Source organism: Pogoniulus pusillus, chromosome 18, assembly GCF_015220805.1.
Source record: "Pogoniulus pusillus isolate bPogPus1 chromosome 18, bPogPus1.pri, whole genome shotgun sequence".
Classification (NCBI taxonomy): Eukaryota; Metazoa; Chordata; class Aves; order Piciformes; family Lybiidae; genus Pogoniulus; species Pogoniulus pusillus.
The window spans coordinates 7189109-7208590 of record NC_087281.1 but is presented as its reverse complement, the minus strand read 5'-3'; the positions used below and the strand labels follow the sequence as shown (position 1 = coordinate 7208590).

Here is a 19482-nt window from a genome sequence, read left to right as displayed (position 1 = left end):
GTGGATTTAGCCCTTAGGGAATGACTACAGTGGGAAGAGAAATAATATTCTGGTGCTTGAATAGGAGTAGCCAGTGATGTGAAGAAATGGAATTAATATTCCTTAATCTGTAGCTCTCAGAAGTACTGAGGAGTCCCTACTTAAGATTTGTACAGTACTTTCAAAAGGAAGAACTCTAATGCATACTACTAATGTGATGGAGTACTGTTAGCATGCTGTGAGCAGTCAAACGATCCCTTTGACAAGCTGCTGTCTGTAGCTAGTGACAGCATCCACACAGCTCTTGAGGAAAATGAGATGTGGTCTGCAAGGCCAGAGAAGGTGACAAGGCTGGTGACAGGCCTGGAACACAGACCCTATGAGGAGAGGCTGAGGGAGCTGGAGGTGTTTAACCTGGAGAAGAGGAGGCTCAGGGGGGACCTCATTGCTGTCTACAACTACATGAAAAGAGGCTGTAGCCAGGTGGGGGTTGGTCTCTTCTGCCAGGCAACCAGCAACAGAACAAGGGGGGACAGTCTCAAGTTGTGCCAAGGAAAGTCTAGGCTGGATGTTAGGAGGAAGTTGTTGGCAGAGAGAGTGATTGGCATTGGAATGGGCTGCCCAGAGAGGTGATGGAGTCACTGTCCTTGGAGGTGTTCAAGCAAAGCCTGGCTGAGGCACTTAGTGCCATGGTCTAGATGACTGGCTAGGGCTGGGTGCTAGGTTGGACTTTATGATCTGTGAGGTCTCTTCCAATCCTAATAATACTGTGATACTGAGAGAGTCATTGGACACTGGAATGGGCTGCCCGGGGAGGTGGTGGAGTCGCCGTCCCTGGGGCTGTTCAAGGCAGGAGTGGACGTGGCACTTGGTGCCATGGTCTAGCCTTGAGCTCTGTGGTAAAGGGTTGGACTTGATGATCTGTGAGGTCTCTTCCAATCCTAATAATACTGTGATACTGTGATACTATGTTCCCCATATAGTGCATGAGAATGCTTAGATACATAACTAGGAGATCTCCCTTGTTCTTCAGCAAAGAATTATCCACACAAAACTTGAAAAAACAAATGGAAATGAGAAGAGCAAATGATAGAAATGTCTGACTGAGACAGGCATCTGTTTCCACACAGCACTTAGCCACAGTTTCTTTGGCAGAGACGGACACCTACATGTGACACTTCTGTTTGTAGGAACCCAACAGAGGCATCTCAAAACAACCAGCAGTTAAATGGTTAGCAAAGTCATTTAGGTTGAAGCCATGATCTGCGTGATTAAAATCAACGGATTTAATTCTGTATCACAGCAAAGGCCTCAGGCTAAACAGAAGTGAAGTTTTCTTAGCCTTCTAAGGTATATATTTGTTGAGGAACAGAACGGAGATAGTGGTTGACTCTATAGCTCGTTTGTGAGGGGAATGTGATGATGTGACATTTGGGATCCATTCCTAGCACTGTTAAGTAGTTACATCAAGTGGGGCAAGCTCTCCTGCAGAAACTGAAAAAGGTTCAACTCAAGGTGCTTAGCAGCTGCATTTCAGGAGGAGTAGAGGCTTGGAATCCTGGCCCCAAATTCCAAGTGAACACCTGCCGAGTAGGCAGCAATTTTGAGAAGGTAGTTAGGTAGTTAGCTCCAAAGGGGCTAAGGTGCTTATAGAGCAAATGCTGCTCTACCTTACATCTGGTTTGTGACCTGCAGAGCAGTCTGAATCACTCTAACAAACACAGGTAGTAACTTTCAGGTTTGCAGCCCTAGATGCCTTCATTCAGATGGGCATGAGAGGGTTACTCCAGGGCTTTTGTTTAGATGGCTGGTAATTCACTGTGCAGTTCAGGAAGTTGTTGTGGGTCAGGATGCTTTTAACCTCAGAAGTAAGAGATGCTGAAACTCTGCATGCACACAGACACATATAACAGTACACAATACACTAGGAACTGAATTTTGAATGCAGTATGCTATATATATATATATATAGGAAATGGTGGAGTGGGGGTGATGCATGTTGTAGGAACATTCCTGCAGTAATTCAAACCTTATCTGCATGAGGAAGTATTTGCCAGTTAACTTCAATTGGCATTGCTATACCAGGAAACCCTCCTAACAAGTGTAAAGCTCATATTGCTTTCCCCAAGGAAATAAAGGCTTATCTGGTTGGAATAGCTGTTGTATTCTGGATCAGCATCCTTAGGCTGACAAATTTTGGGAGGAGTAAGACCTCTCTTTAGCCTTTCACTTTTCTGTAACAACATTTTCAACAATGAAATGGAATTAATATTCCTTAATCTGTAGCTCTCAGAAGTACTGAGGAGTCCCTACTTAAGATTTGTACAGTACTTTTAAAAGGAAGAACTCTAATGCATACTGCTAATGTGATGGAGTACTGTTAGCATGCTGTGAGCATTCAAACGATCCCTTTGACAAGTTATTGTCTGTGGCTGGTGACAGCATCCACACAGCTCTTGAGGAAAATGAGATGTGGTCTGCATGTCTGCCAGTAATCTAGTTCCCATCTATCGTATTTCTGCAGGAAAAAAGGTCTGAGCACTCCTGAATCTTCATCAGGCAGGTCATGCTGAGCTTTAGAATCATAGAACCATAGAATCAACCAGGTTGGAAGAGACCTCCAAGATCATCCAGTCCAACCTAGCACCCAGCCCCATTCAATCAACTAGACCATGGCACTAAGTGCCTCATCCAGTCTTTTCCTGAACACCTCCAGGGACAGTGACTCCACCACCTCCCTGGGCAGCCCATTCCAATGCCAATCACTCTCTCTGTGAAGAACTTTAGCTAGTCTGCATGGGTATAGGCACACAGTCCTGAATGACAATGAAAGGTAGCTTTGGTGTACAACAATTTGTGTTCCTGGAGAGCCACTGTCACTGCACAGATAGCACAAGGCAGTTCCAGCCTCCCCTTTTCTCATTCATCTATAAAATTTTATTTTCATTTCTGCTTTTGCTGTTCATCAAACTGCTTAGCTGGACCGAAAGGGGCACCTTAATGTTGCAGATTGATCTGTTAAACATTAGTCAAAGTATTAATCTCATTGAATATTAGGCATCCATACATAAATGCATCAAAGGACTTCAAGGGCATGATGTGTGCGAGCCAGTTTCACCTGAGCAGTGTGTGTGTCTTTCAGTTGCTTATATAGGAGGCTTTGGTATTGTGTGCATTAAGATGTCTGATGAATCACATCCTGGACATCTTTGCTCACACTGCATCTATGGCTCTGCTGTGTTGCTGGAAATAAAGCACTCACTTTTGCTTTTGTTTTAGGTCAGTTTCACATTTTGGTTGTTAGACACTTGGCAGCTGTGTAATGTTTGGTCTGCAAACACTGCTAGGGAAGGGCTTAACCCAAGCCAGTTATTTTCTTTGCATAGAGATAAAAACTCAAACATTGTTCTTCACTTGCATTTTGCAAAACACTTTTTCTGTTTTTCTGTCCCAAAATGTAAGCCCAGGCTCAAGCTACTTATTCATATGTTTCTTATGTGTATAAAGATCTCTTCACACTGCACACAGGATTTTTGTGATTTTGATGGAAGTGCAACTTTGTTAAGTCTTTAACAGTCCTGTTATTTGGGGATCTAGAAAAAGCATGGACATATCCTGTTCAACACAGGCACATAGGCTCATACTGACCTATACCTACCAAAGCTAGTGTCTCTGAAGTAATACATGGCAGCTGGTTTTGAAGACACTAAGTCTGGTTTAAAAGCAGTAGACCACCTAAAGACCCTCCCTCCCTGGTACTTCCAGCATTCATGCTGCTTCTGCTAGCTGCAGTGGCTTATGGACGAGGTGTCTCTGTGCTCATGCTTTGCTGTGTGATGTGGATATGCTGGCAGCTATCATCCTGCTCAGGCAGGGCAGTTGGATTGCATGATCTACAGCTACCTGAGGGGAGGTTGTAGCCAGGAGGAGGTTGCTCACTTCTCTCAGGTGGCCAGCACCAGAACAAGAGGACACAGCCTCAGGCTACTCCAGGGGAAATTTAGGCTGGAGGTGAGGAGAAAGTTCTTCACTGAGAGAGTCATTGGACACTGGAATGGGCTGCCCGGGAAGGTGGTGGAGTCGCCGTCCCTAGGGCTGTTCAAGGCAGGATTGGACGTGGCACTTGGTGCCATGGTCTAGCCTTGAGCTCTGTGGTAAAGGGTTGGACCTGATGATCTATGAGGGAGGCCTATTCCAACCTTGGTGATACTGTGATACTGTGATCTTTTGAGGTCCCTTCCAGCCCCCTAACCTTCTGTGATCTGGGACTGGATGATCTTTTGAGGTCCCTTCCAGCCCCCTAACCTGTGATTTGACACTGCTGTCAGCACAGCTTCATTGCCAAGCAGTGGAGAGTGCTGTTCTTACGGGCATTAGTATGCTCCTAGGAGCCTCCAAAGAGGAATCATGGGCAGTGTTTAAAGCAGGCACTGTTTGTAAATTACTTATAAAAGTCAGGTCTCACTTCAGCCATTTTTCTATTGAGAAGTTCTTGGTTAAATTGTATATCCAATGTGCAGGGTTCTTCCCCCTCATAAAAGTCTAGATCATGATAGTGGAGGAACACTAAATACATGCCAGATACTTGATGGGATAAATCATAGAATTGTAGAAGCATAGAATGGTTTAGGTTGGAAGAGACTTCAAAGTTCATCTACTTCCAGCCCTCTGCCATAGGCAGGGACACCTCCCACTAGAACTCAAAGCCTCATCCAACCTGGCCTTGAGCACCTCCAGGGAGGGAACATCCACAACCTCCCTGGACAACCTGGAAAAAAGCTTTATTTTACAGCAAGCATATACACAAAATATATTTACAGGTATTTACAGTGATTTACAATTTAGAAATGCTACAGAAATCAAATCCTGCCCCCTACCCCAGACAAAGAAAACCCAGAAGGGGCCAACACCACCTTCTTATCTCCTCCAGACAGGAAACCAGCAAGGCCTCAGGTGTTATCTGATCAGTCAAGGTTGCCCGTCAGCCATGCACATAGGAGCTGTGGAGGAGGTGGAAAGCAGAATGCAAAGGGAACCAGGTGAGCAATTGGTTATACATTGTTGTTTTATCCCTCTTAGCAAACCAATGACTGATACAGACTTTGTAATTTTTTACAACCAATGCCCTGCTCAGCCAATCTATATTCAACAGAATGTCAAATGAGTGATTAAAGGTAGTGGATCGTATCTTTGAACAATGTAGTTTTGTGTCAGTTGACAATGTAGGCCCACAGTACATTTCCTGCTGGAACTGAGAGTTAACACATAAATGTAAGACATTTAAGTATCAGGTCACTCTGGTTTGTCCAGTCTTTCTCGTACAGAATACCAGGTAGGAGGTCTGTACTCCTTCCATTTAAAGGTGGTGGTTGAGTCACCCACCCTGGATGTGTGTAAGGGTCATTTGGATATGGTGCTTAGGCATATGGTTTAAGGTGAATCTTGTAGAGTAGGTTTATAGGTTGGTCTTGGTGATCTTGAGGATCTTTTCCAAACTGGATGTTTCTGTGATTCTGTGAAAGCCCAAGTCAAGAATAGTGGCATCCTGGTGCAGGAGAGACACCTGCTCCTGTTTTTCACTCTCTTTTGTGGACACAGCAGCTGGCACATCCACTGAAGCAAAAGAGGCATCTCCATGACACAAAGCAGGCACTGAATCTGGACAAGACCACTTGCCTGTTTGAAATAGTTTGGTTGATCTGTGCTGTTGTTCAAGGAATGTTTTGAGGGATGTGCATATTCTTCTTTCTACAGCATAACCCAAATACAGGCATGCACATAGACAGCCCAGGGGTCACTTTGAACCCATCAATGAGTCTGTACCCTGAGCAGTTCCTCTTTTTTTTAATCAAATGGTTTTAATTTATGTATTATCTGACTATATAATTCAGTACACAGCTGCTAAGCTGGACAAACCTGTCTTGGTTTCTCTGGTCTCCCTGAGACCACAGATAGGAGTTACAGGAATATATTTGTTCAGATTCTTTTTTAGTTTTCTATGTTACATAGAGACTGTTCAAAGGTTTTAGTACTCCATATCCTTTGAGAGGATGGACTTCTCTTGCATAAGATAAGTCTGAGGAGAATAAGACCTGCTGGATGTCTCCCTACAGATAAGAAAGGCACCACCAGAGATGAAAAAAGTAACTGAAAAAGAACCAGCTTAAAGATAACACCATCAGACACCAAAAGCAAACAATACAATCTGCATGGAGTATTTTTTCTTCTTTTTTATTACTTTGTTTGGGTAATATATGCATTAAATGGTTTAACCTTTTCTACTTCTTCAGCTAAAATGTTTTCAGACATCTTCTTTAAAGATTTTTTTTACAGTATTGGAGAATGCAGGAATCAACATATTTGGCTTCTATGATTGCTTCCACACTAAACAGCAGACTCCTGGCATTAATGGAAAGTGCCACTGTAATTGTAAACATTGAGTTTTGCATCTCCTGGCTGTGTGAAATATGATTTTAAATATATATATAAAAAAAATGAGTCATGCCCAAGGGGATGATTCAGATTGGTTAATTTAAATTACCATCACTTCTTGAGTGGATGCACTTGTGTCAGTTTGTAAGTGATTTTTAAGGTGGTTAGATTAGGAAACAGAAAGATACATAAATAAGCAGGTTAATGGGTATGATATGAGCATAGAAGTCATGGTTACCTGAATGTAAGAGAACACAAAAGGAGGGAGCTGCTGCCTGCAGGGGTGCCAGTCATAAACCGCTGCGGACATTAACGTTTGTGTAGCTATCCCTTTTCTCTTGATCAGCCCACAAAAAGATAGAAGATATCCCTGGAGGCAGAGACAGATCCCTGTCTCCTGAGATTTCAGCTCTGGGAAGTGCTGAGAGCTCCCTTACTTGATGCATGCTCTGCTTCACAGTGGGGTAACAACCCTTGGGGCAGCTCAGACATAGCAGAGCCATACAGCAGTTGTGTGCCAAGGATGCTCGCTCTGTGTAATAAAAGTCAGGTAATAGCAGAGCAGCTAGTCAGAGCTGAGGCAAAGCAGCACCACTTGCAGAGTGCATTGAAGTTGATGAGGCAGGCATGAAATCTCGTTCACCCTGTGTTTTTGTAGAGTTACAAAGGGAGGATGTGTGGCAGCATGTCCACTTTTAAATTAGGTAGGTTATCCAGGCTGTAAAATGCTTCGTTTTCCTTTGAATAGTTTCCATACAACAACCGTAAACATTCCTCTCTTTCCTTACTGCTCCATTTGTTGCTGCCAGGCCCAGGCCTGCTGTTATCCCACTACTTATTGCTGATTTCAATGACTCTGAAAAAGAACAAAAAGCCATGCTCATTGGAGCAGGCATCTGGGAAAGTGTTTTCCATTATCTTCAGTTCGCTCTTTCCCCTCTTTAGTCTTTCACTGCCTTGCAGCATAAAGGTTACCAGATCCAGGCTTTCCCATCTCTGATAGGAAGCTCTTGATACCTTGGGATGACAGAGATGCTTATGGGAGTCAGGAGCTGTACAACCTGTCTTGCTTGGGGAAGTCATATGTACTGGGTATTTTGTTGTTATTACCTTAAGGTGATTTGTGCCTGCTCTTTCACTAGTACAGAGCTTGTTTGATGTTGTCTGTTTTACTTTTGTCCATGAACACTGAACTATACATAGGTTAGTTTATTATTCCTGGGTCACTCATGCACACTCACACAGACAAACCAGGTATCAATTTGGGTCATGCTTTCCATTACAAAAGTGTGCATGCCTATATGCAAACCTGCACCAAAAAGGTCTACATTACATCTCAGCTTTTTCTTTGCCTGTATTACTTGAAGCAGAACACATAACCTCAGAGGTGCATTGTAGAAAGATGAGTGCAAAACAGTGAACTGGGCAGATAGCTGGACGTTTAGAGGTCTGGATTCTGGTTTGGTTTGGTTTTATTTTTCATATTGGCTTGCTACTTGTCTATTCAGATTGAGAGGCTTCCACAGTCTGTACTGAAAGTACTCAAGTCAAAGGAATCAGGGCGTTAGGATATGTCTGCATTGCAGTCTTAGTATGTGCTCCAGGCTGTGCTTTTACCTCAACCTGCTACCATGTCTGCACAAAAATCTTGCTTGTGTGGCTTGGACTCGGGGATAAAATTCAAGCTATTCCCAGCTGCTAATCAGTAGATTCCTGAGAATGCCTTTTGTTATGTCTTGGCTTTGTAAGAACTGTTGATTAAAATTACTTTTATCCCAGAGACACCTCCCCACAACACAGCTGCTGGTTGCATACAAGCAGAAGTCAGGTAAGCACAGCAGGCACCAAAATTATTTGTAAGGTAGAATGATCCGGGCTGGGCTGGAAAGGACCTCTAGAGGTCATCTAGTCCAGCCCCCCTGCAGTCAGCAGGGACATCCCCACTAGACCAGATCACCCAGGGGCCCCATCAAGACTCACTTTGAATGTCTCCAGGGAAGGGGCCTCAACCACCTCCCTGGGCAACCTGTTGCAGCACTCCACCACCCCCACAGTAAAGATACATAGCAATCTCCCATTTCTCTGCAAGCCACACAACCTTCAGCATCCAATTATTGACCGTCATACCACACTCATGCACCAAAGTGAAGAATCTTCATGGGACTAGCTCCTGCAATTCCCAGTCTGCCTCCCCTTTTCCTGCTCTCTCTCTCTCTCAAAAATGCTAGAGGTGCTGCACCAGTGCAGGAAGCTTGCAGAATCCTGCCAAAACCCTCCCATCAGTCTAGGACACACACCCCACAGTGAATCTTTTTCTAATCTGTAGCCCATGCATGTTGTGAATTGCTTCAACCCTTAGCAAGGAAATCTGCTGTTCTTCCATAAAATTCTTAACACTCCTATAATACTTGGGAAGAGTAAAATTAATCACTCTCACTACCATGCAGGTTTTGTCACTAATTATTACTCATAAACATCAAGTATTTCACGTCTGAAAATTAAGATTTTTGCTGCCACTTATTTCTTGGCTGGTGTATGAGGTTACTTTGCTTGTTCCAAAGCCATGATTGTTGGTGACAGATTTCTTGATGAGTTGAGAGGTAGGAAGACCCATCTGAATAGCTTTATCTAGTCACAAATGCTGCTGTTCCCTGACCACCATTAAGTAGGGGCCTCGCTATTTCAACAAACAAAGCTGACCAAAGATGTGTCCTGTCAATGAAACAAACACCTGTTATTCACCACAGTAAATGAATTACTATTTTCAAGAATCATTTGCTTAGTGGATTATGATACAACTCTTATCTGCAGTGTGAACCAGAAACTTAAATGACTGTGATGGTTTGGGTGTTCCCTGCTCCCCCCCCCACTTTGGAAAATCACCCAGACTAGACTCAGCAGCTCTGGAAATTGAATGAAGCTTATATTTACAGCTTAGCTCAATATACAAGCAGATATTTACAATATATACAGTTATAAACAGAAATAGACAAGGTGAAAGGTAATACAGAAGCACAACAGCCCTCCCAGAAACCTGAGTCCCCAGGAGGGGCTCCCAACTGCCCTTCCAACTTCCTCCCACCCCTCTACCTTACCCAGACCTTGCCTTATGCCCAAGGAAGATTGGAGGGTGGGCCAGGGGGGTTAGGAAGCAGGTTAGAGAGAGAAGTGCAGCCCACAAAGCCCAGAGAGTGACTCTGTTACTTACATTTATGTTCTTGTTCTTATACATCTCAGCAAGCCTATGAGTGAAGTAGACATCACCATTGTTTCCTTTTCACAGCCTGTAATCTAGTTCTTCTCACCAAAACATTCTAGCTAGGCTCAAACCAGCACAATGACAAAGGGATAGTGAAGGAAGGTTAAGTGTTGTTTCCTCATTCCTCACAAGTGGTTGTGAGAAAATTGATACTGTAGCTTTTGTTTAGCTTGCATACTCCTAGGCCCCTCTCTCTTTCCTGCTCCAAATCAGGTCTGAGTGCTTCTACTAAGACTAGCAGCAACACCCTAGCAGGACTGCAACACCCTGGCAGGACTATTTTTACAGAAAAGGGCAGAGAGCCAAAATCCTTTAATTGAGGGGCAACTGGCTCCTGAATGATGCATGACATGTTTCAGATGGATTGGGCTGGTAAGTTCTTGAAAAAAGAAACACATCTATCACCCTGCCCATTGGGTACTTTGGGTATTTGGAATAATGGTTAAGAACAAAGTCTACAGCCTCAGATCATGCTAGCTGTAACTTCATTGACATCAGTGAGGTTAGACCTGAGGTGGTTGTTTCTTCTCTTTTTCTAGGTCACAGAGCCTTTTATGACTCTGATAATTAAGTCTCAGATCAGTTCTCTGAATTGTTTTTCATTGTAGATATGAGGCAAATCCAGACTTTTGTTAAACTAATTTTCAAGATGCTGAGAATTCATTTTACTTCCTCATTGTCTCTGCTGCAAGAACATATTATTTCCTGGGAGGCTGGCTGGCAATAAGTGGCCTGAAGGCCACAAAACCAATGCTACAGGCAGGTGTAAGACTCTGAAGTCTTATCTCTATGACAGTTCTCCCAGTCTTAAAGTATTGCTTGCTCAGCAATGTGATTTTCAAACACATGAGCCAAATTTTGGGGCTGTTCAGTCTGGAGAGGAGAAGGCTCTGAGGTGACCTTATTGTGACCTTTCATTATCTGAAGGTGGCCTACAAGAAAGCTGGGGAGGGACTTTTTAGAGTATCAGGTAGTGATAGGTCTAAGGGGAATGGTACAAAGCTAGAAATGGGTAGATTCAGACTGGATGTTAGGAAGAAGTTCTTCACCGGGAAGGTGGTGAGACCCTGGAATGAGTTGCCCAGGGAGATGTTGGAAGCCCCATCCCTGGAGGTGTTTAAGGCCAGGCTGGATGAGACTCTAGACAGCCTGATCTAATGTGAGGTGTCCCTGCCCATGGAGGAGGGTTGAAACCAGACGATCCTTGTGGTCCCTTCCAACTCTGCCTAATTCTATGATTTCTATTTTTTAAGTTAGCTTACTTCCATACCTTGAGAATTCTTTTCATTCTGCTTTGTAGATCAGATGAATTCCATTACCCAAACAAGTTTATCATGGGAAGAAAATCCCTTATTAACTTCACAATAGACCTAACTAATTTTACTGATGGTTATGTCAGTGAAGACTACATTAGATCATCAGATAATGTTGCAAGCACCTGGCAGTCATATGGAGTGAGATTTACCCAGTGAAGGTCTCACATCTGAGTGACTTACTAAGTGCCCTTAGTAATAAATGGAGAGAAAAAAGGTATGGCAGAGGCATACTTTATTTCCTCCTCAACTTGCTGACAAAAAGACAACAGATAAATCTCACTGTGAAAGCCTCTCTTTCCACTACATATAAAGTGAGCCTAGCCTGACTACCTCAGATAGATATCCATGTTATAAACATCTAAAGTGGATGAGATAAGCTCCTCCAGAGGATGAGATCCCACAGAAAAGCTGAGTACAAAGGTGGAGGTCATGTTGTAAAGTGAACTCTGTAGTGCCAGAGCCCACAGTCAGGAAAGAAATTACATTTGCAGGGTGCTGGAGAAGCCACCACTTGCAAGAGAGTCAGAAACTCTTGTGACCTCAGCAAGCTTACACTTAAAATGCCAATAACAACATTTGCAGGATACCTGCCAAAAAATCAAGGTATGGCATAGGCAGATTGGTTATCCATCAGATTGAATCATTGAATAGAACAAAGGTCAGCAGGATAAAAGCATGCAGGAGCCTAGGAAAGAAAAAGCCCTTTAGTCAGACTAAGGCATGTTTATGGCACTGTTACACCCAGCCTGTAAATGCCTCCCTGTCAGAGATGCAGGCAGGAAAGCCCTGCGAGCATTTGGATGTGCAAGGATGTGATGTTCCTCACAGCAGCAACATACTATGACTTAGTCTTGGAATATTTCAGGAGCAGTGGGACAATCTGACCGGGATTTGAAGTTCCCACTGATTGTTGTACTCCAAACTGCCATTTCCATCTCTTCATCTCCTCCCCATCCTGAGTTTCAATCTTGATGTCCCAGAAGGAAGAGTTGAATATCAAACATTCAATATTAAAAGTAAGCTCCTGGACTTTCTCCCTAGAGATCAGAAAGCCCTCATTTGTAGATTCAGTAGCTGTAACATTTGTTTTGGGGCTGGGTAAAGTGCTAGATCAGGCTGAGCTCTTTCATACCACCACATGATTCTATTGCCATGGTCTAGTTGAGTGGATGGGGCTGGGGGATAGGTTGGACTGGATGATCTTCAAGATCTCTTCCAACCTGGTTGATTCTATGATTCTATCTACACTGCCATCACCCAAGCTAGTATTTGCCTGCACCCATCTTAACAAGTCTGAAGTTAGTTCAAGACTTGGTACATGAGTTTCTGTGACTAGAGCTCAGGCATGTGCAGAAGTTGTCCACAGGTTTGCAGATATTGTAAGCACAGCTGTGGCCTGTCGAAACAGCAGGAGGTGAAGTCACAGAAGCAAGCCATGCTCTACTGGTGAAGCACAGCTCTGCTGCTAAAATTGCATCAGCATAAGAGACTTCTGCTGGCATGGCCACCTGGTTCAGGCACTGAGGGTGTCCCTGCCTTACCATACTAGGCAGGGTTGTAGGGCTGAGCTCTGCCTGTGGTGTTTGAGTAACCTAACTAATCTTGTCCAATATCTTTGTTATCAGTGTGAGCTGAGTTCCTGTGACATTCCAGAGAAATCTAGCTACTTTAGCAGGCCTTTTCTATACCCACATGAGGACAAGAGTAGTTAACAGGCCAGAAAAAGTCTAAGCCTGTAGTTTTCCCAGAGATCAGACTCAAGGGCTATCCTGTGAAAGTGAGACCTGTTATGTCTGCTGCGCCTATTCTCACGGAGAGATAGAGGCAGAGTGATGAGCACACAACACAACATTTCAGAAACTGAAAAGGAAAAAAAAGTGGCAGATCAAAACCCATCTGTATTCCTCAAGGACCCTTACTTCAGTCAGAGGCTGTTAACACCAGGAGACATATCCTGAGCACTGCAGAGATTTGTCTGCTAATAAGAACTTTATGAAATGTTCATTATCGCCACGTACCTACCAGGGGAGCTAACAATTTCACACTCCCTTTTATTCTTAGCTGCACATTATACCCTCTTAACAACACTTTAAAAATAACTGCAGGAAGAACTGAATCACACATAATTTGAACAATTAGAAGTGACAAGCTGTTTTTCTCTTCTAGTAAAATATGCCCATTTGGCATTCTCTGCTGTCTAGCAGAGCTCTTTTATTCACACCGCTCCAGTCGCTAAGGAAGACAAGCTATTATTATTATTCCATTGAAGAAATGGGTATCTGTGCTTTCAACAAGATTAATATATTGAACACACCAATTTAGCATAGAATTTAGCATAGAATCAGTCAGGGATGGAAGGGACCACAAGGTTCATCTAGTTCCAACCCCCCTGCCATGGGCAGGGACACATCTCGCCCCAAAATTTAGCATCTTCTCTCCATTTGATATCTTACCCCAAAATTTAGCATCCTACTTCATTTTACATCTTATCTCCATTTTATAACTCACCCCAAAATTTAGCATCTTCTCTCCATTTTATAGCTTACCCCAAAATTTAGCATCTTATCTCCATTTTATAGCTTACCCCAAAATTTAGCATCTTCTCTCCATTTGATATCTTATCCCAAAATTTAGCATCCTACTTCATTTTACATCTTATCTCCATTTTATAGCTCACCCCAAAATTCAGCATCTTATCTCCATTTTATAGCTTACCCCAAAATTTAGCATATTCTCTGCATTTGATATCTTACCCCAAAATTCAGCATCTTATCTCCATTTTATAGCTTACCCCAAAATTTAGCATCCCACCCCAAAATTTAGCATATCTCCATTTTATATCTTACCCCAAAATTTAGCATCCCACCCCAAAATTTACCATATCTCCATTTTATATCTTATGCCAAAATTTAGCATCTCACCCCAAAATTTAGCATTTTAGCTCTATTTTATAGATTACCCCAAAATTTAGCATCCTGTCTCCATTTTATATCTTACCTCAATTTAGCATCTTATGCCAAAATTTAGCATCCTACTTCAATTTGCATCTTATCTCCATTTTATATCTTATGCCAAAATTTACCATCCCACCCCAAAATTTAGCATCCCACTCCAAAATTTAGCATCTTATCTGCATTTTATATCTTACCCCAAAACTTAGCATCCTGCCCTGAAATTTAGCATCTTATCTCCATTTGACATCTCACCCCAACATTTAGCATCTTAGCTCCATTTTATGAAGCAGACCCAGGAAACTGAAGACATGAGGCCAAGCCAGGTGAGTCCTTAGGAACGGCCTCCCTCCTTGGTCTGCAGATGGGATTAATCAGCCCTCCTGCATGAAGCATTTTAAACTTGTCCTCATAATAGCATTTGGTTCTCCATTTAATAAACCTTTAAGAAGTTTGAGAAGGTAGCAGACTACATGTCAGAGGTGGCATAGCCATTCTCTAGGCAAGGTAAGAGCTCTGAGTTGAGAATGGTGTGCAGTCATCTTTATAGCAGCCGTTTTTGCTTTCCACCAATGAATAGTCACAGAATCATAGAATCAGCCAGGTTGGAAGAGACCTCCAAGATCATCCAGTCCAACCTAGCCCTATCCAATCAATTCGACTATGGCACCAAGTGCCTCAGCCAGGCTTTTCTTGAAGATCTCAAGGGATGGTACCTTCACCACCTCCCTGGGCAGCCCATTCCAATGCCAATCACTCTCTCTGCCAACAACTTCCTCCTAACATCCAGCCTATACTTTTCCCGGCACAACTTGAGACTGTGTCCCCTTGTTCTATTGCTGGTTGCCTGGGAGAAGAGGCCACCCCCCACCTGGCTACAGCCTCCCTTCAGGTAGTTGTAGACAGCAATGAGGTCCCCCCTGAGCCTCCTCTTCTCCAGGCTGCACACCCCCAGCTCCCTCAGCCTCTCCTCATAGGATTTATGTTCCAGGCCCCTCACCAGCTTTGTCACCCTTCTCTGGACACCTTCCAGCACCTCAACATCTCTCTTGAATTGAGGGGCCCAGAACTGGGCTCACGTTAGGGTTTCTTGCTGAGCAACTAGCTTGACCTACAGGCAAGCTGAAATTTAGGACTCACAGAGTTTGCAAAGATTCAGATGCTTAAGCCTAATTCCTAGAACCTTTCTCCTTGTAAGCCTACTGTAGGGCATAGCCTTGAATTTCTCTATCACTTCTAGAAATTAGTCACTTTTGTTTCATTTTTAAATCAAAGAATTGTCAGATGACAAAGCTTTGAAAAATCCTGGAAAAGACATCTCTACAGCTGAATACATTTGCATCTTTGGCCTGTTAACTCATAAGTGAGTTGAAAGCTATTGGAACTGCACAGTTCTTTGGGTTGGTGACAAGCTTTTGATAGGAAATTAAGAGATCTGAGACACGAGCACTGCCTAAGAAGGTTAAGTAGAGATGAGGGAGGTTAGAAGATTCTAATTTCTGATTATTTTGTCTTGTGTAGGGAAAAGAAGAGGCAATGAGCTGAAATACTTCTTTTTGCTGTATCCTTATTTGTCATCTTTTCATACTAGTTATTGTCTTGCCTTCACACATCTCTGATCCTCTTTGCTCTGTTCTACCTGCCACATACACAGTTTATCTCATCTCACCCCCTTGAACAGTAATGGAAGGTTAATTATCCAGTGAGAGACAGTATGACTCCGTTCTTCTGTCTCTCTGGGCACTGACATAGTGCTCGTAATTGTCGTATCTCCTTCAAATAGCTTGCTAGGTATACTGGCAAATTCCTTTCTTCTCTGCTTGATCCAAATATTTTTCATCTGTTTTCTAGAATCAAAACAAACATGTTTTCATTGTGCAGTCTGTTAGCAGAAAAGTAGATGTCTGATTCATAAAAATGTTTTGCTGTTTTCCTGTTACATTCTGTCCCTCGAGGCTAAGTAATCCCTTGAGAAAAATCTGACTCTACTTTGATGGAACTGTAAGCTCAGAAGAAATCAGTAAGTGTCCACTTGTTGGAGTGCCAAACAAATCTAGATAAAGCATATCAAAAAGATGAGACTAATCCATGTCTGTGGTCCCAAAGGGAGAAAGCTTATTGCATTGTTGTGCTCCCTTGCATAAACTGTAGTGACTAAAGAACAGAAAGATCTGGCTGGTACCCAGTTTCTGCCTTTCTACAAAACATTAGTGTTATTCATCTTAGTTCTTCACAGAGGAAATCTTTGTATGGTACTCCAACAACTAATCCTGTTAGTACTTTGGTTCTGTAGTGTGCTATATAGCTGAAGCCATGAAATGCTGTTGTTCCTTCACTCTTACTGGGAGCAGTCCTGATTAAGGTGCACGATCAGATTACAGAGAATTAATTCTGTACAGTTATAATTTGAGCCATCAGCATCACTTTTCTTTTTTTTTTCCTCCTCCTTGTTATTAGACATAGAATTCTTTTTTTTTTTGTTGTTGTTGTTTTTGCTATGGAAAAGTGTATATAAATGCAGGTGAATTTGAAGTGAGATGTTTGATACTGCATTGGATTTGGGAGAGGTAGGAAAAGGAACTGCAGACTTTGCATCTGGGAGAAGTTAGCTGCAGGAGCAAGGAGAAGGAAGTTACATGATGCAGTTGAGGACTGGCAGAGATTTGGAAAGCAATGCTTTGTAAAGATGTGAGATTCTCAGTCTAGTCACTGAATGAGGGTAGGAAACAAACCCATGTTGGGCAGGCACACCCTGTCTAGGTATACCTACCTCCAGCAGGGGATACATGTTAAGGGCACTGTTAAAGGAAGGATCAAGACAGTTTGCCTCGGGACAATACCAGCCTTTAGGCCTTCTTTCCACTTGATGCAAGTCATAATTTACAGCTACACCAGCAGTCAGTGGAGCCCTCAAGCAACTGGATTACAACTCCAGCTAATGCACAAAGGATTGAGCAAAGCTGCACCCATTCTCTACCACAAATGGCTTAAACTAGTGACAAATCCTGCAGACTCTCCTTTGCCATATTTGTATTGCTGCTTCTGCAGTGGAAAATTGCTTGTGATTTTGTGAGATAATGCAAACATCAAAACCTGTGGCACAAATCATCTCAGGCTTGGTTTCACTCAAATCCTAAGAGCTTGTGTTGCTGGAGCTTGTGCTTACTTCCTCATCCCTACTGAAGCAGCACAGCATCCAGAGTGGAGCCATGTGCCTTGAGACATTCATTTGGGTCCCAAAGACGCAGAAGGGTGCCAAATGCACAAACCTGGAAAAGTTCACTCTACAGCTGTGTTATGAAACATCTGTGTTTTCTTTCTGTGTGGAGCTACAGTCTGGGGAATAAATTAAGAGTTGCTGGGTTTGTGGGTTTGGTGTTTTTTTTTTTTTTTCCTGAATAATGATTTCTTTTTATGAAGAGAATTTCAAAATGGGAAATATTAGTTATAATAGGGAGGAATAATCTGACCAGCAAGAACCCAGTGAGAGACTATTTAGATCTGTAGCTCTCTTTTTCTGCAAATATTCACATTGACAGTCTCCTATTTTCTTTTCTCTCACAAAACTTTTATTAAAATTATGCCAGGAAGAGCCCAGATTTTCAAAAGTGAAAATCTGTTGCAGAACTCAGACACTCAAACCTTCTCTGAAAAAAGTATTGCCAGCTCAGAACAATTCCTGAGAGGGTAAGAGACCTGGTAATGAGTGACACAGAAAAGGCCAAAGATCTTGTCTCCTCTTCTGCCATCTTTACTGTTGAAGTCTGTCTTCACCTTCCCAGAACTATGTGCCTTGTGGCAGTTTGAAGGAGACAAACATTGCTATGGTAGGGGAAGATTAAGCCAGAGACTGTGTAAACAAATGCATCAGCACAAGCACGGGGACACGTGCAAGTCCTTGAGACGGCTTGGATCCAAGGGTTATGAGATAGCTGGCTGGTGTCATTTCAAGGCCAAGCTCTACCACATTTGAAAGATTATGGCAATCTGATGAGGTCCTTGATGTCAAAAAGAAAGGCAAATATCACACCCACCTCCAAGAAAGGCAAGAAGGAGGATCTTTCTCAGCAGGACTCTTGCCAGCAGGACAGTTACCTCAAGTTGGTATTCACAGGGCTGTATCTGGAGAACTGTGCCCAGTTTACAGGAAGGAGTTCAACAGAGGACCAAAAGTATGATACAGGATACCTGACATGTGAGGAGATATTTAACAAGCAAGGTTTGTTTAGCTTCAAAAAGAAAAGGGGAATTGGAAACTAATTGCCATCTCCCACTACCTAGAGGGGAACTACAGAGGAAGAAGAAACAGATTCTTCCCAGAGGTGCACCAGGCAAGGTAGAAGAGGCAATGTACACAGTTTGCAGTTAGGCAAAGTCTGATTGAATATAAGGAAGGAGATTTCACCCCAAAACTGGCTATGCATTAGAACAGGTTCCCAGAGAGTCTTTGGAGTATTGGTCCTAGGAGATTTCCAAATTCACCTGGTCAAGACCTTGAGCAACCTCACCTAACTTTGAAGTTAGCCCTGCTATAAACAGGTCATCTGGTAGTATGGCCTCAGGGATGTCTACAAGCCTGAGTTAAAACTATGGTTCTATGAATCTTATGTGTCTTATGAGAGTCTATTGTGGACTCCCTTTCCCATGTGTATTTCCAAAGAGTAAAAGAGAACAAGACAGTCAGGAAAGTATACATATCTTCTAAGTCACAAAACAATTCCCCTTTCCCATTAGGGAAAAAACCCAAGGAAAGTAAAACACTTACTGAAATCAACCAGATTGTTCTGTTCTTAGCTTATGCTGATTGTTTGGAGGGTTATGATTCCAGCTGAAGAGCATGGGAACCATTCATTGCTATAAAAGTGAGTGTTTTCAAGGCTTCTTCTGGTTTTTCACCAGTAGGCTGAAGTCTTTTGCAGTGACCAGTATTTCTTCCAGTCTATCCCAATGCTTTCAAACATAAGGAAGTCTGCAGCAGTGCTGCTGATGGCTCAGTGAGGAGACCATTACTTCTAGTGTGTGGAATGCAATACCATCTGACACATCTGTGTGCTGGCCTTCTGCTGAGATCTTTTCCTGCAATCCCAACATTGCATTGCATCATCAGTCAAAGCTGTTCTCTTTTAACTGCTACGTTTAACATGTATCTAAAACCTCCAACTCCACATGAAAGATGCCAATCTCTAAACATTCTTCTGACATCTTCTTTTGATGCTGGAGCTCATGCCTCTTAGTCTATCCACTATGAAAGTGAATGTGCTGGGGAGAATAAAATCAGTATGATAGACAGACATATTGATTAAAAACAGTCTTCCTTAATGTGTCATCGGTTTGGTATGGACACTTACCAGTAAGCACAATCTTACTAATATAGTGAGGCAAATACCAGTCTATAGCAAAGACTTATGGGGGAAAACCAACATCTGGTTGCATGACATTTCTGTTACTTCCATGCAGCACTCAGTAATTTCACCACTTTCTATTCCACTTTCAAATTTCCGTTCTATGAATATCTGTAGGAACATCTTGTATGAATTCACCACCC

At 42.8% G+C, this 19482-nt stretch overlaps 1 protein-coding gene across 4 annotated transcripts in view; it reads left to right on the top strand.

The window, feature by feature from the left end:
* The window catches only part of KCNK17 (potassium two pore domain channel subfamily K member 17), a 114040-nt gene that overhangs the window by 32563 nt on the left and 61995 nt on the right, over positions 1-19482 (top strand). For 2 of the 4 annotated variants that reach the window (XR_010305544.1, XM_064158318.1), the window contains exon 5: positions 4910-5018. Coding sequence is in view for 3 of the 4 variants with exons in the window: in XM_064158318.1 (XP_064014388.1) it covers positions 4910-5018 (109 nt within the window). In the remaining variant the exon portion in view is untranslated. Of the gene's footprint in view, positions 1-4909; positions 5019-5990; positions 6061-6092; positions 6222-19482 lie in introns of those variants that run through there. The other 2 variants (XM_064158317.1, XM_064158316.1) reach the window with 2 other exon arrangements.